General features: G+C 40.5%; 3 protein-coding genes across 3 annotated transcripts in view; 2 read left to right on the top strand and 1 right to left on the bottom strand.

Moving 5' to 3' along the window:
- UBA6 (ubiquitin like modifier activating enzyme 6) overlaps positions 1–8,116 on the top strand; it is a 30,599-nt gene extending 22,483 nt beyond the window's left edge. Inside the window, exons 29-34 of the mRNA XM_042870484.1 lie at positions 990–1,107; positions 2,048–2,241; positions 3,461–3,588; positions 4,321–4,408; positions 4,748–4,842; positions 7,177–8,116. Of these exons, the coding sequence (XP_042726418.1) occupies positions 990–1,107; positions 2,048–2,241; positions 3,461–3,588; positions 4,321–4,408; positions 4,748–4,842; positions 7,177–7,312 (759 nt within the window). The 3' untranslated portion in view covers positions 7,313–8,116. The remainder of the gene's footprint in view (positions 1–989; positions 1,108–2,047; positions 2,242–3,460; positions 3,589–4,320; positions 4,409–4,747; positions 4,843–7,176) is intronic.
- A 2,767-nt stretch (positions 8,117–10,883) lies between these two features.
- STAP1 (signal transducing adaptor family member 1) lies at positions 10,884–18,895 on the bottom strand. Its single transcript, XM_042870607.1, is given in 8 exon segments — positions 10,884–11,027; positions 11,876–11,945; positions 12,604–12,732; positions 13,329–13,501; positions 14,678–14,734; positions 15,420–15,533; positions 16,211–16,282; positions 18,668–18,895. Coding segments are annotated over 8 exon segments (882 nt in total). The 5' UTR covers positions 18,791–18,895.
- A 1,550-nt stretch (positions 18,896–20,445) lies between these two features.
- The window catches only part of CENPC (centromere protein C), a 32,178-nt gene continuing 25,271 nt past the window's right edge, over positions 20,446–27,352 (top strand). Inside the window, exons 1-7 of the mRNA XM_042870485.1 lie at positions 20,446–20,495; positions 21,247–21,293; positions 22,552–22,613; positions 22,827–22,924; positions 24,237–24,330; positions 24,430–24,652; positions 26,274–26,653. Coding sequence (XP_042726419.1) covers positions 20,481–20,495; positions 21,247–21,293; positions 22,552–22,613; positions 22,827–22,924; positions 24,237–24,330; positions 24,430–24,652; positions 26,274–26,653 — 919 coding nt within the window. The 5' untranslated portion in view covers positions 20,446–20,480. The remainder of the gene's footprint in view (positions 20,496–21,246; positions 21,294–22,551; positions 22,614–22,826; positions 22,925–24,236; positions 24,331–24,429; positions 24,653–26,273; positions 26,654–27,352) is intronic.

Genomic DNA, 27,352 nt, shown 5'->3' with positions numbered 1-27,352 from the left:
TTTTAAGTTTCCAGAAAACATAATCCACACAGTGTTGCTTATCTCCACTACTCTGTACTTTAATGCTGGTCTGAAATAAACATGAATGAAAATGAATTTTGGGGAAACAAGTATGGGACATGTAGGACTGCTTCAGCTTGATCGATCTAGGGTGTCTGTGCACCAGATGCTAACTGCAAAGTGGATTTTTTGGGGGGGGATTGTGCAAATGACTTGTAGCTTTTTCAGTGCACGTGTGATGCTGAGTCAGTAAGGTTTTTAAGTTTATACAAGGTTGTATTTATGTAATAAAAGTAGAAAAATGTGCTTCATGAGCAACACTAAAGCCATCCTTGGTTAGAGAAAACTTGTAATTTCTCTCTAGGTAGTTTTATGGAAGTATCTTTACTTTTATGTTTGTTTTTTAAGTGTTAACTTCAAAATAGCTGGTGTTATTGTGTGGTGGTTAGCATTTGTTACCATTCAAAAGTCATAGATAACATTTCCCAAGGTAGTTTCATGTTTTCTTGCCCAGTGTTAATACTTGCCTTGTGAATGCCTGCATCATGAAACAAAAAACTGTTTTGACATAGAACCACAAAATGGCTGATGTATGGAAAGATCTCTGGCAGCTGTCTATTCCAATGCAAACATTATGTTTCCCGTGGAATTTTGAGTGCTTCAGTTTGTTCCTTTATCCCTATGTCCTGTCACTGGGCACCAATTAAGAGTCTGGCTCTGTACTTCCTTGCTACCAGATATTTATATACTTTGATCCTGCTGAGCCTTCTCTTCTCTAGGCTGAACAGCACCAGTTCTCTCAACCTTTCCTGATATGAGAGATGCTCCACTGCCCTAATGATCTTTATGCCTCTTGGCTGGACTTGCTCTAGTAAGTCCATGTCTCTCATACCTGGGTGGGGAAGACTGCAGGGAACATAGAAAATTTAGTAGACTTACTTTGTACAAAGTGCCTGTATTTTATTCCTTTAAACACTACACACTTGCAGGTTGTACAGACTGATGAAACTGCAAGAAAACCCGATCATATTCCAGTCAGCAGTGAGGATGAAAGAAATGCTGTTTTCCAGCTGGAGAAGTCTATACTGTCCAATGAAGCTCTGCAAAGTGAGTAGAGTATACTAGCTTTCTAGCTTAGTGACATCTTGCAATTGCACTGCATTCAGGTCTTCGGATAAAGCAATTGTTTAATTCTGTAAGAAGTAGGTAGCTGATTGCTAAGCTTTCTGTGCAGGTAATTGTCCTAATTGCTTGACCTGAAAACTTGCAGGCATCTCATAATTCATTGGTATATGATTCTCTGCTATGTTACCATGTAAGGACAGCTGTGCTAACTGTGAGCAGGTACTGGCACATTAAACTTGAAGGAAGAGAAAGATCCTGAGTAGATTACAGCTGGATATGTTAGTTCAGCATGAGAAGGCTGAGAGTTACTTCTTGCAGGAATCAATCTGAAATTGTCCTAAATTGTGAAGGCTGATAATCTTCATCAGTATCTTTTAGATATGTTAAAATGTGGATTTTTGAATCTTGTTGTGTTTGGTAACATTAAGAGGTCACTGTGCAAGAACTGCATTTGTGCATCTGTAGGCCATGAGGGCTAAAACCTCCGCAGTGGAGAGATTATTTTAGCTCTGGCCCATCCCATGGAGAGCCCTAATCTCTGTCTACCATGCTTCTGAGTTCATACCAATATAGTTGCAGATAAACAAAGCTCATAGAGGGAATTCTCATAGGAGAAGAGCTATATGAGTAGAGTTTAATAAGAAACATCCACAGGACCATCCAAAATTAATTCATGGTGTTGAAAGGAAAACAGTATTCTGGACCTCTTGATAATTCATGTGTTGCTCACTTCTAACAATAACCATGGCAGGTGCTGGTATGGGAATTTCCCCTTCTAGTATGGAAAGGCAGGTACAATTATAAGTTGAGTACCAAGCTGCAGAACATGAAAAATATCTGTTGAAGTTCTAATTGCCTGTAACTTAAGCTTAGAATCCCTTCGTTTTTCTAATAATCATTTTTGCTTTTCGCCCACGTACAGATGACTTAGAAATGAAGCCCATTGCCTTTGAAAAAGATGATGATAGTAACGGACATGTAGATTTCATAACAGCAGCATCAAACTTGCGAGCCAAGATGTACAACATTGAACCAGCTGATAGATTCAAAACAAAGCGCATTGCTGGCAAGATTATTCCTGCAATTGCAACAGCTACTGCTGCAGTTTCAGGGCTGGTGAGTATGCTTCTAAAAATAGTGAATGTAGTATTTCTTTCAGTTACTGTTCTTTGCCTAAAACCACTGCTATCTGGATATTCGTTAATGCTATGCAGACAGAACCTCATTTAAGAAGCGGGCTTAAAAATCAGTATGAATACATCATTCTGATCTCTACTATAATGGTAGTTATTAGTCTGATAGGTAATAAATACTGTTATCTCAAACATGGATTTCGTTGTGATTTAACCTGGCAGAGCAGGCAGCTGAGCATCACACACCCATTTTGCACATTCCCCTGCAGTGGGTTGGCTGAGTGATTTAGGGGGAAAAAAGGTAAAACTCTTGGGTTGTGGTAAGGGTTGAATAAGAAGGGGTTGTACATCACTTCCCTTTTTCTCCCCGCACTCCTAATTACTACCTGCCAACCAGTGCTCAGCCAGTCTCTGAACGACTCTCCCCAGTATTATTGTTCAGCATGGCACCATACAGTATGAAATATCCCTTTGGCCAGTTTGGGTTGGCTGTCCTGGTTCTGTTCCCACCCATCTCCTTGTGCACCCCCTGCTCCTCACTGGCACGATGGTACAAGAGGCTGAAATGTCCTTGACTTAGTGTAAGTACTGCTCAGCAACAACTCAAACTTCAGTGTAGTATCTGCACTATTTTCCTCCTAAATTTAAATCACAGCACTACATCTGCTACTACCGTGGTCAAAACTGGGACATATTCTTCAATTTTTCTTGTGTAGCAGTACAGAAGGTCCGTCTGGTTTTAGCTGTAGTCAACCCTCGGTGCTTTTGTTTCTGATCCTTTCCTGATCATTCCTTTCTCATTGTCCAGAAAGAGGAATAATAGAGTTTTGGTTTGTTTTCTGCACTTAACAGCTTCCATCAGAGTGCTAGTGTCAAGAGTAGTAAGGATCTTTTCCGCAGTAGTTCACATCCATGCACCTCAACAGAACTACATGCTTTGTTGGGAGTGTCTAGAATTGTAAAAGTTTGCAGGAGTTCCTGCAGAAGGAGTATTTCTGAACAGTTTAAGTAATTGCAGCAGAGTTGGTTTCTGTGGCGTATTTGGTTTGCATCTTCATATGCGATTGAATCTGTGGGTTGTACAAAGGCTCATCTCAACAACGCATATTGCTTATTGTTGTGTGGTCTGTTAACTAAATTAGTGTTGATGATACAACACCTGTTTTTAGTCTTAGGAAACACGTGATTGTTATTTATTGCAGGTTGCACTGGAACTCATCAAAGTTGTGGGTGGTTACCCAGCTGATGCATACAAGAACTGTTTTCTGAACCTAGCCATTCCCATAATGGTCTTCACAGAAACAGCTAAAGTAAGAAGAACTGAAATCAGGTAGGAAGGATGATGGTAGAAGGGTAATATTCTGGAAGCATGCTATTTCTCACTTAAAACAAGTGCAAGACATGTACAGTTATTAAGTTCAGAATCAGATCAGTGCTGTATGTGTGCGTGTAGCAGAAATGCGGTGGAATCAAAGTTCGCATTCAAATTCTGGTCAAATGTTACGGATATTTGAGGTTGAAGATTGGTCACTTAGTGCTTGCTATCAAGCTCCATTAGCCATTTACTACTAACAATGTAACTGAAATTCTCAGTACTGCCAAGGATATCCAATAATGCATCTCTTGAGAACTCCTTGTTTGGAAATGCAGCTGATAAACACTTCTGTCCTAATTTTAAAACTAGTGGTTTTAAGGGTTTATTTTGGTTTTCAGTGGAAGCTGTTGGTAGCTAGGCTCTAAAAATCTAGATGAGATAAATGTGTCACCTGCTTATTAATAAACATCCTGTATGCTCAGACTGTAACGTGTGGTCAGTACAAAACCTGTTTTTCAACAGGCCTGAAAACAGAAAATTCATTACCCAATACTGTGTTCACTTGGAGTCAGGTTTTGTCTTGTGCTTAGGCAGGTGAAAGAGCTGGAGAAGTGGCATCAGGGAGGGAAGAGATTAAGATAAAACTGCAAATCATGGGAAGAGGTAGCAATTTTTTGATATATAGTTAAAGGAAATGCCTGAGTTCACATTCTAAAGTAACAAAGAATCATTCTTTCTTTAAAACAGAAATGGGATATCATTTACCATCTGGGACAGGTGGACAATTTATGGAAAGGAGGATTTTACACTGTTGGACTTCATAAACGCTGTCAGAGTAAGATACCTATTGCACTGGGTTAATGCAAGATGAGAAGATAGAACCTTCTTGTTTGGGGTTATTGGCTTTTTTGCATTTGTCAAATTATTATTTAAACCAGAATAATTCTAGAAAAAATTGATGTTAATGGGAGGTTGAGTCTAAGTAAAATACATCCCAAGTTCTTTGTTAATCCACTTGTTCAATTGTGTATTAATAACACCTCAGTGTCCATGCATTAGCATATTTTCTGCCTGAGATCTATAGTTTTCAGTCATGAGATGTAGTATGAACATCGGTTGTACCTGCTGGTCTGTGCAGTCAGCGCAGTCCTTTAATGTGCTTTGTGAATTCCAGGAGAAATACGGAATTGAACCAACTATGGTTGTACAGGGAGTCAAAATGCTGTATGTTCCTGTGATGCCAGGTCACATTAAAAGATTAAAGCTGACGTAAGTATAACTGGAAAATGGATCTAGATACGTGAGTGCACCTACAAATCATGTTGACTGGTATAACACAAGATTGTGGGTCTGACAGCAGTGTTTTCTCCCCAAGCATTTGCTAGTTACTTATACTTGGGAATTGAATATTTGGGGGCTGGAGGAGAAGGTAAGTTAACTTAGTGTTGAGGAAGGAGATTTGCAAAATGCTGCTCTGACTGATGGACGCTAGCATGAGAAGCCAAAGTCTGACAATTTTGGGGAGAAATAATATGCTTTGATTTTAACAGAATAAGACAAACTGATCCTTTTTAATCAGGCTTAGAACTCATGGTGATATTTATCAGCTTAGTCCTGAAAGCAGAAGACATTCAGGAAGAAATGAACGTGTTGGTTGCAGATTGAGATTTATGGTAGTCTGTTAAAGTTTGTGGTAATTCCTTCAGGTTGTAGCTCACTTCAGCCCTTTTAAACTGAAAAGTTTGCAAGGGTTTGCAGTGATGTGTCCTGATAGGAAATCAGGGCACATCAAGTTGGAAGGTATGAGGGCAGAGCATTATTTTTTTATTGCTAGGCCTTTGCAAAAGGGTAGCTAGATGTGATTCATATATATGTTGATTGAACTTTGCTAGCTCAAAATTTGTCAATCATAGCTCTTCTGGAGCGTATGCTGGTCAGTGCTCACTGACATTGCTGAGTAAATAGTTGCATTGATCAGTTGTCTGCTTGAGACAAAAGATCTACTTGAGAGAAAGTAGTATACATGTGAGCAAAGGGATGACTTTGATGTGGAGAAGAGTCCAAAGTTGATGCTACCTTTAGGGTGCCTGGCATATAGCCTACCTCAGAATAAATTGTTTATGTTCCTTCTTACACAGCTGTAATTTTGACTGACTGGAGTGTATAACAAAATCAAAGGCATGGTTTGAAGCTGCCTTTTGTAATAATATTCAGAATTTCTGTTAAGCCCCAGACATTATTCAAGCTTTCTGTGTAGTTACCACTCTTTTGGGATGCTGTTACAAGCAGTCCCAAAAGCATTGTAAGATGTATACAGCAAACTCTGGTCTTATTTGTGTGTTGTTTTTTTGTTGTTGTTGTTTTTGAGGTGCTTAAAATCTTTCTTCTTGGGTGGCTTATCCCTTGACATAAATTTGAGGTCAGGTTGGGTGGGGCTTAGAGCAACTTGATCTAGTGAAATATGTTCTTGCCATGTGAGGAGTGGTTGACTTAGATGGTCTTTGAAGGACCCTTTCAACAAAAATGATCCTCTGATTCTGTAATATGACAGCAAGCATTACTAGACCATCTCATTTCAGAATTTCAGCTTCCACTGGTAGCATACGCCTCAGAAACAGGTTTTAGAGACGTGGTTATTACCTTGCTCTGTAACTTGAAATTTCCTCATGCAAATGTATGTGACATCAATACCTCTGCTGAAAAGAGGCTAACTTTGTGTTCTTGCAAGAGAACAAGTACTTCAGGGATAGCAGCTTTCTGTCCTGCATCCTAAACTATAGCAAGAAGTGAATGCTTCTCTCATGTCCTACAGGGAATCAGAATGAATGTGTTCTTCAAGCCTGCTGCCATTTGAGCTGGCCTTGTGAACTAGTGTTCCAAAGTAGCAAGAAAGTAGTTCTGAGACATCTAAAGATAGGTAATGAAAGTGAGCTTGAAGTATTTATTGTGCAACTTCACAGTGCTAGCAGTATCTTTTGAGGCTTCTGTTGCAGTAATAAAAGTACAGAGAGCTAAAAGGGGAAGCAGCGCTGAAACATCTCATGCTCACATTTAATGACCTCACTTTGTGGTCATTAAAGATGATGCTTTTCCCCCCTCCTAGCTATTCACGTTCAGAATTCAGGGACTTGAAAAGTCTTAATTTCAACAGAATCACTTTCCATGAGAACTGCACATCTGATATTTGCACTGGAGTGGGTCTCCCTAATAAAGTACTAAAAGCTGCCACTGTGGATGGGCCGAGAGTTTGATCCTACTTCCCAACCAGAATTCTGGGCAGAAAACTAATTTTGTGTTGTATCTCAGTAGGATGTCAATGAGAAATCATGTGCATGAGGAATCCCATCTGAAACTGCCCATTTCCTGTTGTTTGTACTGAGCACTAGTGAGCAGTGTAGCTCACTAGCAGGCTGAAAAGTTTGTCAGAAGTAGCAGAATGCTATTTGCTGTAGCTGAAAGGGAGGAACAACTTTTGTGTCGACATTAAAAGAAGCCTCGTGCTCTGTTGTTGTGGTTTCTGGTAATGAAATTAGTCCTTATTTGGCTCTGAATTCACACTGCAATTCCTTCTTTTATCTTAAACTGTTATTCATTTCCTTGTAGGATGCAAAAGCTTGTGAAGCCATCAGCTGACAAAAAGTATGTGGACTTGACAGTATCGTTTGCTCCAGAGACTGATGGAGATGAAGACTTGCCAGGGCCACCAGTGAGATACTACTTTGTTCAGGAAGACAATTGATGGTAGAGATACAGAAGTCACTCCAGGACCATTTGTTTTGAAAGGAGTGTGCTAATTTTCAGCTATTAAAGATGGTACTATCCTTTTTTTTTTTTTTTTTTTGGTGAAGCCTTAGTTAAAACAAATGATGAAAGTTGGTGGCTTTGCGCTGAAGACAAACTGGATTTGTTTCATCTGTTCCCATTATCTTCAAACTAGTTTGCTCAAAGGAGGATTGGTCACTCTACAAGATGGAATGTCCAGTACAGTCCTTACCTTGAAAACCAAGATTTATGTTCATTAGTGGGGAGCTGAAGAAAGCAAGAAGAGTGGTGAACGGAATGAATTGTCCTTGTGTATAAGTTGAGCTGCTCAGAGAAGAGTACAAAAACTGGGGAAATGGCTATCTTATGATACTCCTGGTGTTCTAAGAACATGTCAAATCCATTTCACGTGTTACTTCATTCTCAAATGAGAATTCAGACTTGGCATCCACATGAGAGATAATCCATTCAAAATGTTTAAACATCCACTTAAAAGCAAATGCATTTTTCTGTTTTGTTGGTGGTGCTCTCTTCTGAACTGTAAGTGATGCCGCATGTCAGAGTGGCTGCTCTGTCAGTCTCTATATGGCAACGTAGGGAGCCAGGTCTTGAATAGGTGTAAATTGTCATAACTTCCCTGAAATCAAGACAGCTGGAGTTGTTCACTGTATGCACTAAGACTGTTCCTCGGGGAAAACTGCAATATGGGGAAAGTGGAACCCTATCGGAGAGCTGAGTTAACACTTCAGACAATAAAACTTTGTCTTCAAGAAAGAGAAAATAGTCGGTGTGGTTGAGCCTTTCTGCCCTTACCTAATTAAGAGTACTGAGGCAAGAAATTACTTCGAAAGAGGTAAAGGCAAATGGCCCTGGATGATTGTCACAGCAAATGATGTTCCCTTGGCTGCTCCTTCTGGTACCATTTCTTTATAGTGAATGATTATGCTGCACACGTGTCCACAGTGTGAGTCTGAGTTGCAGTACACTGAATTGGTATCATCTCAATCTGTTAGTAGGATATCTGGTATAAAGAATATGCTTAAATAATTAAAAACTAATTTTACATTGCAGGAGGCAGAGGTGCGTTACAGAAGCACCATAACACCACATTATCTTTTAAACATGAGATAATGAAGCTGATAGTTTGGGTGGGGTTGAGGGTAGCTTTATTTTATTATTCCCTAGTGATGAGAGTAAAGTGGGGTTAGGATAAAAACAGATCCTACAAACTAGAAAAAACCTTGCGATGTTTTTAAGCTTCAGAAATGGAGAATGCTCATCTCTGAATCCTCCAGATGTTGCAAAAGGGTGTTGACTACTTAGCCATTTATCCTTGAGCATCTCTTATTAAGATTTAGGGATATTTTCACATTTAATGAACATTACTGCTTGGGAATTTTACCTGTTTTTCCTTTCTCAGACAGTTGTAGCCAGAAACAGTGGATATTAAGCTGGTCACTTGAACAACGAGATATATGGAACTGAATATCTGGAATCAACATAATTATTTGGGATTTTGTCTTACATGTGGAATATATTTGTGAAGGTATATATAGTTTTACAGTCAGTAGAGTTCATAGATCTCATTTTCTAGATTAGTAATAGTACGTTTTAAAGTAGCCTATTTCTTTAAGTAAAAACTTAATATTTTTTGAAACTGGACAAAAGATTACATTTGGAGCGCAAAGGTGGCACAAGCAGACAGTAAGTTTGCACTTTAAATAACAACTGCAATATGTTTGCCTGTGACAACATTAGAGCCTAAACTAAAATTGCTGATTATTACTAAGGATCACTTACTTAAATGGTCAGGTTAAAACAAAGCACTGTCACCTCTCACAACTATGAGCTGGGGAAAGAAATGAATTTCTGAGTGGGTGCACACACTGGTGTGCTCCTGCTTTTGAGGTATGCAGCAGAGCAAACTAGTATTAGTCTCGCTATTTTGCTTGAAGGCTACCTGAAGGACCTCAGGTAAAGTTAACAGAATGACTCTTGCAGATAACGGTGCATACAGCTTTGTGAGACCCTTGCTAAAAATTCCACGTGTAGGCTGGAGCAGAACTGACTGGTACTGCTCTTATTGAGTGTATGTAGGATTTGTGTCCATTCCACAGATGGATTCTTCTCAATTTGAGACAGAAAAACTGAGAAAGCACATCTCCAGATACTTCTAGCAGACTTTTAAAATCTTCTGAAAGTAAGTTAACTTCTTAATAAGATATTACCTAAGGGAACTTCATATTGAAGTGGACACGTCAAGTGGCTCTTAAAACGTTTTTTCACATTTTGAAATGAATAGCTTTCTGAGTAGCTGATAGCTGTGATGTAAATGCATTCACTCACATGAAGTTAGGTGATTCAGTGAGGATTTGTTTGCAGCCCATTTCTCAATCAAGTACTGCTTTCTGCCAGCATTTCCACCAAGTGTTCAGTGGGCTCACTCAAACTGGGCAAGCGAGCTGTGGGCTGGGAGTTTTTCATTCCAGATCTGCACTGTTGTCAGTACTGGTGTAGTGCTGCCAGTGCAGAGATGTGTTACACCACCTGGATCTCACAACTGCTTTTTGTCTTTGTAGCGAAAGCTTGTGAGTGTCTAGGACTGATGCTGCGTTCTTGTGCAGCAGCTGGAACAAGGCTGTAATAATGAGGAAGCAGCTACCTTTGTGCTCAAGTACATTGAGCAATCCTTCAAAATATTCTTTGCAAGAGCAGTTGATTTACAAAGATTAAATTTTAAATTAGCATTAAAGATCTTTCTCATTCAAATGCCTTTTACACTGGTTTCCCCATAATAAAGAGCACTGGTTTTCCCCTTAAAGAGCATGTTTTCATTCTCCCTTTTCCAAATACATGCAGTGAATTTGTGAACATGCTACAGTTCTAGCAAATACAGAGGCACCTGTGACACCATGTCACAATCTCACATCCTGAAATAATACAGGGTTTGTATGTAAATCTAAATTGTAACAAATAGAAGCAAGGGTCTTGGGTAAACTGACATTCATAATCTTCCTTCTGCCTTTAGAAATGTTTTGTCTGTATAGTAGTCATTTGAAGAAAAGAACTGTATTTCAACCAAATGCAATGGGCTTAATTCTACCTGAAAGGTCTGTCCATCCCTGTTAATTGTCACATGTTCTGTAATTACAGAAAATAGGCTTTGCTGCAGTACAGGACAGCAATCTGAACATCCATCTAAAGGGTGATTTGTTTTGACCAGATAGCTTTTGGAGGTTTATTTTAATAAATGTGTCATCTGATGCAATAGCTAGAGCAGGTGTTTATCTGTTGTGTGCAATTCTTATTTAGGTTCAGCATTAAACCTGTCATGAGTTACAGCAGTGATAACTGCACCAGCAAAACTGTCTTCTAAATAAGTGAATCATCTTGCATGGCAAAAGTCAGATACAGTGCCTGGCATGCTTTAGAGGCTTAAAATACTAAATTTTGGTCCTGCTGCTGACCACTTCAGGTACTTGTTTTGAAGGCTGAATCTCCAGTTTCCCAGAGGATGGAAAGTGGCTCCTTTTTGTACCTCTGTTTCATCAGGACTTTTCTTTTGTTTTACTTTCAGAATTCTAGTCCATTTGCAGAGCCTCGTTGCATGTCTGCATGATGAAAGGCTTCAGGTTCCCATGAGTTTGGATCACAAAGTAACTGATGACATCCTCAAGGCTTTTAACTGTCACCTGTTTCACAAATAATAGCAACAAAATAAACACCACCAAACAAAACATACTACATGTGTTTTAGTGAGAATGCATTTTTGAAAACATGCTGGCAGCCTGAGGTGCCTAGCAGTGTTTTTCAAACAACTAACACTGGATTTACATCTAGCATTTAGATGCTGTGAGGTTTAGGACAGCTCTCCACAACCAATGGTAACAACTTGAGCTTTGAATGCCCAACTCTTTCCATCAAATGAGTAAACAAAAAGGTTTAGGTCTATGTGCCCTTGTGCCATCAGCAGGTAGTTTAATTGCAGTTGCTTTTTCAAAACATTTGGATGTTTCTGGGGACATTGGCAAAACAAAGTCTCAGGGAAAGCGATGGGGGAAAAAAACACTTTCATAAACCATACAATGGGGACCAGGCACCCTTGACTACACCTCAGTTAAGTTAGTTTCATCTTTCAAAAAGTTTCAAGAAGTCAGCCATTACAGGAAAGCCGTGCTTTGCCCTTCGCAGAGAGAAAGTTGCACTTTGATTCTGTGTGATGCTTTCTGGATCCTGGCATTTTGAACTTCCTCTAGCTGAGAAAATGTGAAGCAATCTTGTTTTGTGGGTGGTGGTGGTTTGATTTTATTGTTGGTAGTAGGAGGAAGAGGTATAACGTGGGTGGTTTTTTTCTTACTATCCTAGTTCTTATGCTTATTCTTAATGATTAGGTTAGTTACACTAACGAGAGGCAAAATATCTATATACTTCTTTTTTTTCAAATTATAGTTAGGAGTTGACTCTCGCTTTTTTAATGTTTTGTGAAGAAGCGATTTTTACACCTGCTTAAGAATCTCCAGCAAGGAAATAGTTCATTTACCTGTCTTTCCAATTCAATAATGTAACTTCTTTCTCTGGACGTCACTCTGTAGTGCTTTATGCTTGGAGCACTGAAAGGAAATGAAATATAAGTCAACAGGCAGCTAGAAATGAAATAATGTTGTCATTATGAATTCTTCTGCAGGAGCAGTGGATGTGTGCTTTGTAATATCCCCAGAGTCTATTGAAGTGTGTGTGTGGCAGGGTGAGACTTTTGCTCTCCTAGGAGAGGAAACTAGGAACACTGGGATTTGCAAATGTCATTCCTGGTGTTTCAGAAGACTTGTTCTGAAGCTCTGCAAAGCTGGAATGTGGCAATCCAGTTAAAATAAGGTGATTTTAGATCAAGTTACTGTTAGAAAATATTTGTCTCTCATTTTCTTTTGTTCATTTCAGAAAGAGATACGGCCCGTTCAGTTTTATTCTCCATGAAGATTTCTTAAATTGGGCAGCATTTCAAGGGTAGGCAGCAGGTGGGAAGACTGTTCTCCTAAGGCAATAGACTTTTGGTGGCTGATCTTCAGTGCTTCTTTTTTAAATCAAGCTGACTTTGGAGGAGCAGAGGATTAATAGATTGGTCTCAGGCCCATCCCTGCTCGCCCACTTTTCTCAAAGTAGTCTGAAGGAGAGGCACATATTTCACATGTGTTTGGTGGGTATTGTAAGTTCAGCTTTCAATACAGTGCATGCTACTTAAGAATAGGGTAACGCGTTACGGAAGCAACCTACTCCAGCACATGTCGGACAGTGATTGCATAGTTCTTGCTGTCGCTGCCAGGGCGCAGGATCAAATTCCCACACAGTGGGTTATTTTCTAACATCTCTATTGCTTCTTTCCGAGATACTGCATAGAAGCACCTGCATAGAATGGAGAGGAGAAATAGCATGGATGCAAGTTACACCAGCAAGGCCACGTTATTCTCAGCTGTGCAAAGAAATGTTGTCTACCAGGTTAGCGCAGTGTCAGGCTTATCCAAGGTAATTAGCTATGGCAGCCAAGGGGCATGACATCTGGAGGATTTGTGGTGATTAATCTATTACAGGAGAGCAGTGCTTCACCCTTCTCAAAGAGAAAGTGGCACTTGGGTTCAGTGTGATGCTTTCTGGGCCCTTGCAAAGAGTGTGGAGACCAACCTGGATCTACCTGGAATTTCTCAATGGTAATCAGTATATTTTCAGAAGGTCCAGCATGTGGCTTTCTAAAAGGTTTATCAAGTGTAGCAATATTCTACATGCAGCCTTTTCAAAACAAAAGGCATTGTAGAAAAGCTGTAGAAGTAAAATTTCTGTTACGAAATCTCTGTAAAGGCCTTAAGGTAAATTTTGTTCATCGAATATTTTAAACCTTTGTACAACAGTTGAATTTTGAACCTGTTTATGAAAACAATTCTTGGAAAGAAGAAAGGAAGGCTCTCTAGTTGGACTGAGGTTTGCATATTTCAGTCAGAACTTACGCTGGCATAGCAGTTGCTGTGCAACTGTTGTCCTTGCTGGGAAGGCTTTCTTTATTCTGGGATGTGCAGGAACAGTCATTAAGCATAATCCTTCTTTTCTTTTCTTTATCTAGCACTTCATGTATTTTTGTAAGTTGTCCAGGTGATAATGACTCATCCAGTGGAACTGACAACTGAAAATGAGCAGCATAGTTGAAAATTAAAGACTGGACAAATGTGAGCAACTGTTTTCTGCGTGCAGAACAGCAACCTCCAGAGTGCAGCTGCCATGTGGTAGTCTTTTGTACCTGCTTGGTTAAAGCAGATATGGTAATTTGGAAGGTTTGTGTATACTTATGTTTTGAGTAAGATGCTGCGCATCTGTTTTTGTTAGAATAGCAGAATACATACACATCTGTACCTTCATTTACCAGAGATACCCACTAACAAAAGTGGGAACAATTATGTTTTGCTGTTGCTACACTATGAAATTTAACTTGTTTCACTTAACCTCAGCTTTTTAAGTGATTCAGCTACACCAGTGTAAACTCACCTGTGAACAAACTTTTCTCCTGAACGTTATTAGAGAAAGTCTTGCTATTTTTCAAGTGCATTCAGCATTTAAGGATGGGTTTACGTGAAATGATTGTAATACAGTTATTTTACAGTAAGTACTGATGACCTTTTTCAAAGCATGGAGATGACCCCCTGGACTCTCAAGCACTGAGAAAGGGGAGAAAAGTAGTTCATCAGTCTAAAGAGACTGAGGGGAAATAAATAAAGCCAGAGCTAGAATAATCTAAGTTCCTTCCTTCCATTTTTAAACTATTTCCGCTGACAAAACTGCTGCAGGTGTTGACTGCTAGACTAGTAGAAGGTGCCCCAAAGGAAGGACAGTGCTAGCTATTCAGAATAGGGAATCACTGGTTACATCTCTTCCTAAGTGCCCACTGGATGCTGATAGGAAATGAAGACTCTTGTTGTTTTTCCTGGTAGAGCATAAGGTAGGTCTCAGTGGGTTCTCTCAGATGTGCAGTTTAGCCATTTCTTTGTTTATTTCTTCATCCCTTGCTAAGTATTTATAGATGCTGTTTCTCTCAGCACATGCTCCTTTTCTCACAGATGCAAGGAGGTGGACTTGTGCGGATGTCTCTCCTTGCTAATAGTGGACTGGGAGCTGTTTGGATACCATGGCAGATGAGCTGAGGTGAAAAAAACTGAATTCTGCTGTCTTTGCAGGGAGGGGTGGGCATGTTTGTTTTGCAAGCACATTGGAAACAAGGCTTTAAGCCAACTTGTTGCATATATGAAGACAAAAAAGTCCTCATATGTGCTTTCAGTACTGAGTGAGACACAAAACTGTTCCCTACCTTTGTTACGGTGAGAATAAAACCCTTCCATTCTTTCCCATATTCACAGTTATCAGCCTAAGAGAATAGAAATTGAATGTAAGAACGACTATAGCAAAAAGAAGAACAAGTATTATTTTCATGTAAAAGCTCAGATAACTTTCACACATTTAGAAGTGCCTTGCCTGCAAATAAGCCTCCTGTCAAACTAAATCACACCCTCTGCACTTCCACTACTCCATATTCAATTATTGAGAGAGGATGGAGGTGGGAAGATGAAAACTCATGGGCTTTTTGGAATAAATGGAGCGGGTTGTGTTGATCCAATAGGAAGGCCGAGCTAAGGAGATAGGTGACCTATCCTAAACCTTGCAGGTAGTCCCTATCAGTCTACAGGTAGTCCCTACAGTCTCTAAGCTTTTGAATGGGGGTGAGGCACTGGTCAGATATATTATTACCCTTTTTATATTACAGGAGACCTGAGTCTGTCAGTGGGATACTTCCTGCTCTTTTTTTCTTGCATATTTTTTTGTTCAATTCTTTGCTCTATTTAGGTTCCCAGATGCTCCAGAGAAAACTGTCTAATGCCTGAAGGAGGATTTTTGCTGATGTTAGGTTCCTTAGTGCTGCCTCCTTCATTGACTGCCCTTTTGGCTACAGGCTGCCAAGAAGAAAGCTTTACTCCCACCTGGAGCTCTGAATATCTAAAGGTAGACAAGGTAGAGCACTAAGGGGTTATAAATTGTAGGTTTTCTCTTTTTACCTTCACTTCCAGTTTTTCATTCAGCAACATCAGGATGAACTGTGCAGAGTCGTTTTCATTTGGATAAACATTGCTTACTGAGGTCAAAGCTGATATATCTAGTTTGTGTGAGTACTAAGGAAACAAAGAAAAGGAATGGCACAAGTTGAAAAATTCACCAAAACGTAGCTGTTCTTCAAATAAATTTGTTTAGAAGAAAATACTGGGAAACTTTATTTTTTTGGCAGATGTTGGGTTAAGTTTCATTGAGAGACATTTCAAAGTCCTTTGTTTCTGCTTACAGAAACTTACCATCCACAACATGCTTTCTGGATTTTTTCCTTTCTTCTTAATTGCACATTAAAGACAAGAGACCTCCCCATGTACTTGCTTTCTCACTTCAGCAAAACCCATAGCCACAATCTTCCAATGGTTATACCAAGAACATTTTTCTCTGCTGCACAGAGGAAGGTCATACTACGCATCAAGATACTGTTTTTACCCTTGTGCACAACTGAGGAAGGAGTGTGCAATAATGTTATGGAGCAGCATGGATACATTTTTAGCTCAGGTAGCAAAAAAAAATCTTCCTTTTTGCTTTGATGAAACAGATTAACACTATTGTTTGCTTCACTCTGGCTTAAAAAAAAAAAAAGAAAAAAGAGCCTTCCTGTTGCTATGTTGAGTACTGGACTGTGTGGGTGAGGAAGGAAGGGCTGCAGAGAGCTATCTAGAGTACATGAGGACTGATTAATGAAAATAACTGAAGTACGTAATTCAATCTGCTGTTACAAAGACAGCATGCCACTCACCTTTGGTGCCTTCTTATCATCGTAAAAGAAGAGCATGGTTCCTCTCAGTTCTGTCCAAAACAGTCTAAATTCCTGTTACAGAGGAGGACATGTCAGTTCATCAAGACAATCTTTTTCATTTCCATAAAATGCTGAAAGAACTGCTATGAAAAAATGTCATTGTGTGCTTTTAAATCAGTTTTAAAGATCATTAAAGAACGAGTAGTTATTTGTTTTCTATGCAGCTTATGCAAAATGAAAAAAAAGTTTACTAGTTTTTTGCAAGTTAGAAAGATGCATATACTCTATTCTTTGTTGTCTAGTATCCTAGACAACAAACATTGTTGTCTAAAACAATGGCATCAAAGTAGAAAACTTTAATTGTAATGAATTTAAGTATTTTTAATATTAATCAATTTAAAGGGGGTAAGAAAAATATATTCAGTCAAAGTATCTATTTGCACATAACTTTGATCTCACCAGTTTACTTGCTGGACAAGTAAAGACAAGATAGGGGACAAGATCACAGAGCTTGTGAGTAGTCTGACCTACTAACTACGCTTCCTGTATATGAAGTGATATTTTGCGTGCTTTGTCTTCAAATTATGTGCAGTAGCATTCACTGCACATTGTGAATCAACACCATGACCAGGTAAATAAAATTGTCTCACTCTTCTTGCAGGTTCCAAAATATGTTCATACTCAAGTGAGGAAAGATTTCTCATTTTTCTCAATTTTTTTGTGACCAGTATCCCAGGAAAAGTAGTTCTCAGGGGACTGGAAACACAAAAGCGTAACACAGTTCTGAATGCTGTTCTAGTGTTCAGTTTCCTTACTTGTTGCTTGTTTCTTTATTTGAGGGATGTTGTTTGGGGATTTTCTTTGGCACAAAGTTGGAGATAGTCACAAAAACTGAGAAATAAATAACTTGTGAAATCTGCTAAGTCGTAGGAATTACAGTAAACAAATTTCTCCTGGAATATTTTGCAGGAAGTCCTTGCTCTCTGTCCTGCAACCCCTAACTAGTCTTTCTGCTCACACTACTAATGTAAGGTTATCTACAGCACTCTGCCTTTGGACCCCAACCTCTGAGCACTACAATGTGCTGCAATGGTGTAAATGTCCTCATCAAATCATCTGTCTCAAGCAAGTTAATGAAGTCAGTGACTGCTGTGTGCTGGGGCTGGATGTCATGGCAAGCTTTTGGATTGCGCCTTATAGACTTTGTGCTCTATGGAGATGCAGTAGCAGTTGCCCAAGAACATTTCCAATTGTTTCACTTATTCAAAAAAAATGTATTCACACATTTTTTTTTCCTTGGGTGTCTGGTTTCTCATAAATGATAATACACCTTGCTCATCTCATGTGAGTCTCCTCTACAGACTAGTCTGTGTTATTGCTATGTCCTGTTACTTTTTGCTATTTCATTATGGTAGTTAACCATATTTCAGAAGGAGGGATTTTTCAGGGAACAAAGGTTTTACATAGAAGGATACAAATACAGGACTGTAACAAGGAGTTTTATTTAAATATGAGGGTACTTCCATGCTACACTAAGGCAAGGCATTGAATAATTTTTAGTGCTGCAGAAAAATGAACGGCTTATTAATTGTCTCCTTTTGGTTTCTTGGAGTTTCTGTTTTCTCTGCTACTAGCTTGTTCCTGTATTTGTGAGCCACAGTGTTATTTCAGTTTCTTGACTATATCTCCTTTTTGCAGTGCACAACTAATTTTCTCTACTTTGTGCATCTGCTTCCATGGAGGTGTGAGTGTAGGTACAGTCCCTAAATGTTGGGATTGTCATTATCAAGTGCTAAAAAATGGCAATCAGCTTGATTGAGTCCATGCTCTGAGCGTGGTAGCACTGATTAAAAGGATGTGGGCATTTACCAGTTTGGGTTGTAAATAATTATCCTGGCTCAACAAATCATCATTACGCTTTGAAGGTAGTCCACCTGTGTGGAATCAGCAGCTCACTGCAACAAGAAAAAGGAGGCACAGCAGAGCTAATACATATCATGGTGGTGTGGTGCTGAAGATTTCGGGATGAATACTCTTCTGTAGAAAACAGATGATACATTGAAGCAATATAAACATCCAAACTGTCTTGGTATTTAAAATACTGCATTAGATTTCGCTGTGGTGGTAGCTATGAAATTGGTTGAGAGCAATCCATGTTTCAGTAAGTATGTGATCATCATAATATTATAATTCAGTAGGTAAATTATAAATGGGATCCAGGAGAATACTGATGGTTACCTTGTGTAACTTATTTTAATTTTTTGTTTGTTTGTTTCCTCAAGTAATTTGAGATGAGATGAAAGCGCAAACTAAGCTAGATATAATTATTTCAGCACAACTATTTGCATTGGCCAGCACCGAGCAGCATTTCCCACCACTATCAGCAGAGGATTAGCACCTAGCAGGAATCTGAGGAAATGCCCAAACATGTCAGCTTTGTGGGCTGGTGCAGCTTACCTGGCACTGTGAGCGCCGCACTGACAGGTAACCTTGGAAGTACAAGGGCAGACCTGTGAGCTTCTGTCTCTCCTGGGAGATTCGTCTGGGTGCTGCCTGAGGGGCTTCTGCAGGCTGCTCCATGCTGCTCCTCAGTAGCCTCTAGATATCAGTTCTGCTGTTTGGTTGTTGGTTTCTTCTGCCCGTTGTTTGCTTTTAATTTTTAATTTTTTATTTTTTAAACCTCCTCCTTCCACTCCTGTGCTTGTTTGCTCTGTGTCAGCCTCAGCCAGAGAGCTCATCCTGGTGAGGGGAGGGGGGAAAAAGCAACACCTCAAAGAGGAAGTCTCAATGCTTTGCTTTTAGGTCAGCAGACATTTCGCTCAGTGCATAATCCTCAGGGGAACCAGACCAAGTGGATTGAAAGGATCTTTTCTTGGGATTTTGTTGCTTGGGTTTGCTCAAAGGTAAGCATTCAGATGATACCGCGTAATAGCATAAGACTGCATCACTTCTGTGAGCAGTGTCAGCTGGAGGTGGTGGCAGAGCAGCCCTGCAGGCAGGGAGACTGGTTTATAAGTGGCTTTTCAAAGATTTGAAAGACTGGATGTCGTGCTGAAAAGACTGGATGTTGTGTTGAGGGACATGGTTTAGTGGGAGCTATTGGTAATAGGTGAACGGTTGGACTGGATGATCTTTTAGGTCTTTTCCAACCTTGGTGATTCTATGATTTCCTTGGTGAATGTGTTATGAAGTTGAAGATATCAGAGTTGGAATTTCTATAGGGTATGGTATGCCAACAGTAGTACTGGTATGAAGCTTACAGTTGTGTATGACCGCTCAGGATAAATCAACTTTGCAACTTGCATGTGGGAAAAATATTTCTTTCTGAAAGTGGTGATAAATCAAAGCCTTAAGAAAAAAAAAGAAGTGCAAAGAGAGGCTTAGGAGCGAAATGTTGGCCTTGCTGAACTGAGGGGTGACATTTCCATTATTTTCCTGCAACATTTATGTTTCAATTTGTTTCTGACCTTCCCTATAGCATTTAGGAAGGATAGGGATGACTGCACTTGGCACTTCCTGCTTGTTGCTGCTAAAAACAAAGCTTTCATCCAGCCAAAAGGTCATGTGCTGAGTAGGTCAGGTCCCTCATTTGGTTTAAAAAAAAATTACAAAAAATCTGCTTTAAAGTTTTTAATTATCTCGTCAACCTGTTCTCAACCCCAGCAGGTTTGGTATACCTCCTCACAGCCTGTGGAATGCTGACACTGCTGTGAGGTTTCAGATGTTCTGCTATAGAGGAAAAACAACCTTCTCTGGGCAGAACCTCAGCTGGCTGAAGACTGAATTAATTGCCAGGGATCAAGTGGGGCAGATCTGTGTCTCAGGTTTTGGCTACATGTCAGTGAGCACATTGCTGTACTTGTGGTTTTGTTTAAATGGCAGAATGTCACTTCGCCACCGAACGATGCAGGACAGATAAAGGCGTGCATCCGCACGTTCCAATTCTCGTTGACCATGACGGAAATCTTGCGCACCGCCCCATTCCCTCCCCACAGAAAGGCGGTGGGGAGTGCAGGAAGGCCGCCCTGTGGCTTCTGCGCAGGCGCAGCAACGGCCCTCAGGACTTAGGAGCCGCGCGCGCTCGAAGCAACCGCCCCGGTTGGCGCGAGGCGGACGCCGGCCAATGGGGCGAGGCGGCGGGGCGGGGCGGCGGGCGCCGGCCAATCGAGCGAGGCGGCGGGGCCGCCGAGGTTTGAAAGCGGTGAAGTTGAGGGGAGGGGCCGGGGGCGGATGGGTGCCGGGAGCGTTTCGGCGGCGGCGGCGGCCCGGGATGGCGGAGCGCTTGGTGAGAGGGCGGGGGGAGCGCGGCCCGCGCGGCTGGCGGCCTCCGGGCGCGTTGGTAGGGGGTAGGGAAGAGCAGCGGGGCCGTCTCTCGGGGCTGGGACGCACTTTTCTCCTCAGCGCGCTGTCAGGGACGGGTGGGCCCTTCCGCCCCCCCCGCGCGTTGCGGCCGTGGGAGCGCAGTGCCACTCCTCAGTGGCAGCGGCCCCGCTCCTCTCGGGCTGCGCGGCGGGGCCCACGCTCGGCGCCGAAGCCTTCCGTGGGTGGGCTAGGGTTAGCTGGAGGCGCCGGGCGTGCCGCAGCTGTTCCTCCTCTTGCGGCCCTGTCAGAGGAGCGCGGGGGTTACGTTTGATAAGACCTTTATATGTGAGCGGGCTGCGAGGAACTCAGTTCTGTGACTGAACAGGAAAGAAGGCGGTTTTGCACTAAGCGTCTCCAAACTGACAGCATCTCGTCGGTTACCTGAGAGACACAGTGGTTCTGCGTGCTGTGTTAACTGTACGCTGAACGGTGACAGTGGGATGTTTCTTACTTTATTAATATTACTTTGGTTGCTTCTTTGGTTTTTGATTACCGTAAGTAACATCTAAAGCTGCTTAGAAATGTGACTGGGGTTTGTCTGTTGCTTTTAAGACTTGCTGGTACTGACTTTGGGTAAACCAGGAATCTTTGAGACTTGTTTACACATCAACCAGGAGGCTGTTGTCATTTGTCAGCGGCATGCTTAGTAACAACTGATTCTTATTTCTTAACAGGATCACTTAAAACAATACTACCGAGCGAGATTCTGTGGGCAAGGAGGGTAATTTCCCTTTATGATTTTAATCGTAGATACATTTGGTTGGAAAAGTTGGTATCTTTAAGTGTAATGGCAAAACTAATGGTGTGTCTTAAAGACATGGTTTGCAGGAGTGGAGCTGATGGGTGGTTGGACTGAATAAGCTTAGAGGTCTTTTCCAACCTTAATAATCTGAACTGATTTAATGATGTTTCCCAGCCTTCTTGCGTTTCTTAGTGGAGGGAGAGGCAAATTGTTCTGCACTCCAAAGTGCAAAGGATTTCCTTAGTGTTTCTCTGTGGCAGTGGTGGGCTATGGAGTATATAAATGTTAAGATACCCCAACTGAGCTACCAGAGTGCAGCTGCAGCCATCTGCAAGTGCTCTGACTTTCAGGAGGGAGAGAAAGTGAGGCCACATGGAATTCCAGCTTAAGGTATTTGGTCCTCACTGGTAAATGTGGAACATGAGTTTGGGTATTTGCAGTGCTGCAAAGAGCTTTTGAGACATTTCTGAAGTCATCAAGCTTTTTGTTACTGGAATCTATTTCTGGATGTGTGTTTCATGAGCTTACCAGATCTGCCAAATTACTTGTTTTTATGGATGTTTAATAATTATGAATATTTATGGAAAATAGCATGTGGTGTTTTTCTTCTTATTTTAGTTTTGATCTCCGTGGGCCAGCTGTTAGATTACTTCTGCTATTTTTATTTGTCCGAGGGGAGGGGGGGGGATTTGAAGCCAAGCATCGAAGTTGTTCTCTAGCTTGCAGTTTGATGCCCTAAGTCAGTTCCTGCTTTCAGAGCTTTTACAGAGGTGTAGAGTAACTGCAGGTAAATGTAGGAGGAGAAGCAAAGGATGACTCCTTGTCTGAAGGGATAGACTGCAGACTACACATCTTATTTCTGGGTCTGCTGAGGCTGGATCACCATGCAGGCAGAATTACGTCAGGACCGATTATTTTTTTTTTTTAATTATTTATTTTAAAACAGAGTCTCTATTCATAGAATCATTAAGTTTGGAAATGACCTCTCAGCTCACCCAGTCCAACTGTCAGCCCATCCCCACCATGCACTTCCCAGAGCTCTTTTACTTGAAGCCTATTGCAATAATTGTATGTTTTATTCTTTGGGGGTTATTTCCTCATTCCCAATATGTTTAATGACAGAGCTTTTTGTCTTCTGAAATCACAGTGTAAAGTATTAACTAGTAATAAACTGCTTGCTGGAATAGGTGTATTTAGTATTCTTATTTTTAAAATGTGTCTTTTTTCATCTTTCTAGAAAGAAGATCAATATACAGCCTGGTGAAAATGTTCTGAAATACATACAGGATTGTTTTGAATGTGAGCTTTTATTTGGCGTTGTGCTTAATCTGCTGGTTAGAGCATTGTTTCTTTCTTGTACTGTATGTAGTAATAAATAAATAGACATTTAAAAAAAAAAAAATAAAGTTGATAATATTTCTCCTAGTCTTCAACAGTTCCCCCTTTGCAGCCCTTTGAAACCGGGTCTAAGCTGTATGATTCCAAGTATCCCTTATCGCTTTTTCTTTGTAGGTGATGATACTGATGTCATTGTAAGCTCTCCAGAAGCAACCTGTTTCTCAACTCCTCTTGTCAGAAACCAGGAGAGGACTTCAACACAGAGCCCTAAGGTAAGTTGGACCTACCTTTTATGTGATCTGATAGTGACAGGACAAGGGGGAACAGCTTTAAACTAAAAGAGAGGAGATTTAACTTAGATGTTAGGAAGGAATTTTTGATTCATATGGTGGTGAGGCACTGGAACAGGCTGCCCAGAGAGGTGCTCGATCAAGGGCAGATTGGATAGCAACCCAAGCAGCCTGATGTAGTGGCTGGCAACCCTGCCCATGTTGGCAGGGAAAGTTGGAACTGCACAATCTTTAAGATCCCCTTCCACCTAAGCCATTCTGATTGATTGCGGTGCTATCACAGCGTAGTGCTGGGTGCAGCTTCACTTGGGTGCACATTTGGATGTGTAGGATTGATTTCAGTATGAACGTTGAGTGAATAAATTCTGTATGTCAAAAATATCAATGTATAGGCTATAATGTTCTGTAATATTTGCTGGTAATGATTTTCCTTAGTTTGTTGTACTGAGACAGTAAATAATCTCTCACAAGATTTATTTAATGGCCTTTTTTCAGATTTTACTGAATTTTTTTCCGACTTTCTGTCTGAGATAGTTACATTTCTTGTGCTCTCATACTGAAGCACACTATCTTATAATTGATGGTGGGTATGGCTGTCATGGACTCCTTTGGGGTTGGTTTCAGGCACTTTACCAGATGTATGGACACAGCTCTTAGCTGTCAGGTGGAGAGGGTAACATTGAGAGACAATTCTCCTATGAAAGGGACTTGTTAGCTCTTGACAAGCAGTCAGTATCTAAAAAATAACTTAGTAGCTTGGAGGAGTGGACAGACTTGTTGGTTTATTGTCTAAAAGAATGATGGGAATCTAGTTTTCTATCTAGTTTTGATGCTTTGATCTAGTGTTTATCCAGTAGGATATTCTGTTAATGGCATCAAAATGGGCGGCATTTATATTGGCATTTGTTTATTTCAGTCTGATGTTAGAATACTGAATAATCTCAAGTTTTTCTTGCAAAACTTCAGCCTGCATAATTGTGGGTGAATTAGTTGGTTTAAATTAATTTGTTTTAATGAAAAGAACGTATTGCCTGTGGAATAGCAGTCTGTTTATTCGAAACTGCAGATTGATGTTCATGTACGCAGTACTTTTACCTGTTTGAAATATACAGTTAGTTTTAGAAAGTCTTAATAGAAAACTGAAGTGTTCTGTTGAAATAGAACCGAGCTTTAAATTTGTAAGGATTAAAGTAAGGAAACGATATTGTTTTCTGTAGAAGTTCTTATTCCTGTCAAAATACCATGGCTTTGTGAAACATTTTTCTTTGATGTCTCATTCTTCGTTGAATGTCAGCCAGTTGCAGGGCTAACTAACGCGGCAACAAATAGAGCCTGTCATTCCACAGTGTCCTTACCTGCAACGCCAGCGGAGGCAGTCAGGAGCAAAGGTTGGTAGTGTTATTTTTGAGTTAAGGTTTTCTGGGTAACTCTTCTTTGGGGTTTTAGGAGCTTTTGAGTACAACCAAACCTATTTAATCTTGTGGCAGGGGAGCCATGTGTGTTCTACGCGGAGCCTGGAAGAAACAGTCGCATAGCTGGTTCTGTCAAAACAGACAGTCCTGTGCCAAGAGGAGAAACACAGGTGTTAACATTCAAAGATGTTGAAGTACCATGTGAAAGTCCTGCCAAGTTATCAGATCCTGAGGATGATCACGGAGTCGTGGGATCACCTCTTCTTGTGGAGGAAGCAAAGACTTCTCCTGTACAAACGTAAGTAGGGGTGAATGTTGTTTTTGACTAAGGGTTAAGTCAGTACAATGGTTTCAGTTGATGAGTTTGTGTTCTGAACAAAAATAATTCCAGATTGGATGAAAAAAAGGTCTGTCTTTATTCAGAAGGGAGGCATCATTGTTTTTTATTAAATGTTCTGGCGATGAGGGTTAAGTCCCAGAAGTGCAGTACTTAAGACTTCCAGAATGAATTTAAACTCCTTTTTTACGGGAAAGTTTCTAAGATGGATAATCTGGGCTTTTTCAGTGAATGCTATTGAAAGCATTGATCTTAACATAACAAAAGCTTTGTTAAAGCAGTGATAGGCAGTCATCCTTGCCCTCGCTCTGAATACATCAATATTTTATATAAAGTAGGGTAGTTTCAGTTGCAGTCACAATCTCCTTTTCAGAAAATTTCAATTCCAGTTGCAATAGTGGCTGACTGTCCCAGCCACGATTCTGCTTTCTAAGCAGGTTGAGCCTCTACTGGAGGTCATGGAAGGGAGGAAATGACAGCAGTCCCAGTGACACATGATGAAGTGAGACTGGGAAGAGAATGCGCTAATGATCTAGGAAATCTGACATGTTGTGAAGCACATTCTCCTAAAATTAGGAATTTGCCTTGTTGAGCTGTACTTTGATCAGGAGTCATGGTCTCACCCCATGTTGCATTATTGGTTTGGATTATTTGGCTTTCTACTACACTGGGAAGCAGTACTGCTTACCCATGTTCCATTAAATTAACAAATAAAAGTTTATTTGTAAAAACTGATATGCTGTCAGCAGGAGAAAATGAGAGCATCTGTCCATCCACAAAATGAAACTGACTGCACGTTAAGTATACCATCATGCTTAAATGCTATTTCTCAAATCTAGTTTAGATTTTGATAACCAAAATGTAAAGAGCCACATGGAGTATGAAAATTTGAAAGGACCTCAAATTGTGAAAGAAAATCAGGATGTTATACGAAGTACAGAACGTGTTGCTCTTTCTCCTGGGTGGAAGGAGAAGATGTCCATCTCTTCAATCTTTTTAGCATCCGTAACGACAGGAACACTCAAAAAGAGATTTCTTTTGAGGCTTAGCATGGAACAGTCTGCTTGTAAAATAATAATCCAATCCTGGGATTCTTTTGGGAAAGGGTTTAACTAGTTAGAATGTTCTGTGAAGGTAGGATTTAACAATGATTTAGTTTTTAACTTCATTTGCATTTATCTGCAGGTTGAGTTGTATGGAGGCTAAGGAGACATGCTTCAGATTGATCTTGAGATGTTTTGATTGGTAGATTGGAAGATTCAGGAAAAGTTTTTATGGTTCTGAAGCATGGCAGTGATCTAAGGAGACTTTGAGAAGGAGTTAGTGTGAATTAGTGTGGTTTGATAGGAAGCTGACTACTCAGCACCTGAAAAACAATAAGGCACACCTTTGGGACCAAAGCAAGAAAACAACAGGGGTGTGATCATTTTGGAAAATTAAGAGCAATGGATGATGGGCTGTAGAATCATTTGTCTAGGAATGTCCTGTAGAATGTTTATGTGCTTTATCAGCTGATTTTTCAAGATTGACACTCATGTTGTTCTCCCAAATAACGCGAGTGCTTTGTCCCTCCTTTCTTTAGGCATACGGACTCAATCGCACCATCATCACCTCCTCCTGTCAAAGATCGAAACGTAGAAATAGAAAGCGATTGTGAGTTTTTAATTGATGAATCAGATTGTCTGTCTTTTAAGTCTTGGTTTTCAATACCCCACAAGAACAGAAAGTCAAAAAAAGATGGCTTCGTGACTCCTGTTTTGAAATCTCAGTCCTCTGAAAAGGAAAAGACAGCAGATAAGAAATGCAAGAACATGAAGGTACAGGCTGAAGTACATAGTGAACAGAAAATGAAGAGCGTCGGAGGGCAACGTGACTTAAAAAGAACGTCAGAATCCCATCCGGTCTCTTCTGACAGTGGGGGAGAGGTCCTTAAATCTCAAATGAGAAGCAGTACTCGTGTGGGTAAGTCAGCTAACTCATCTTCAGACTTGCCTTTCCTTGTCATGTTACTGGGTATTTTTATGGGGGCTGTTTGGAAGCTGGAGATTAAGGAGATGAAAGAGATTGATGGAGTCTTAATTGATGTTTCAATTAGGACTCCAGTATACAGTTACATTTGGGTGTATGTAGGCAACAAACCTGTATTTTTTTACTTGTGGATTATGTAATGCGAAAGTGCCAGTTCTTCTGTTTAAGGTTTACCAATCTTGAGAAAAGTATGTGGAAGCAAGTTGATATTCACCAGTTCGATAAAGAACTACTGATGTTATCGGGGTGGCTGGCTGATAGCGTCTGCCAAGTCTTTGTTACTGGTGATGGCTAGCCAGCAAGATGTCCATGCGACTCCCTGAGTACTGTGGCCTTATATATAAAGGTAGGGTAAAACATGGAGTATCAGGATTAGTAAAGTCATTCACTGAAAGCAAGGATACTTAGTTACAGCTGCAAAGCAGTTTCTCACAAACAAGTTTGTTGCAGCTACTTAAAGAAGGTGGAGGCAGTTGACTTGTGTTCCCACACTAACACCAGTCCTTTCTCACGGGCTAGTTGCCTGTTCAGGCCATGGTCTGTATTTTTCCACACAGATTCACCTGCCCCCAGCTCTATCTTCTGTTAGGAATCCAAAATATTAAGTTAGATGTTCTGTCTTTTCCTACAAGC

The sequence above is a fragment of the Lagopus leucura genome, unplaced genomic scaffold (assembly GCF_019238085.1).
Source record: "Lagopus leucura isolate 7727_CA_CO unplaced genomic scaffold, USGS_WTPT01 Super-Scaffold_100004, whole genome shotgun sequence".
Taxonomy (NCBI): domain Eukaryota; kingdom Metazoa; phylum Chordata; class Aves; order Galliformes; family Phasianidae; genus Lagopus; species Lagopus leucura.
This window is presented reverse-complemented; position numbering and strand designations above follow the sequence as displayed.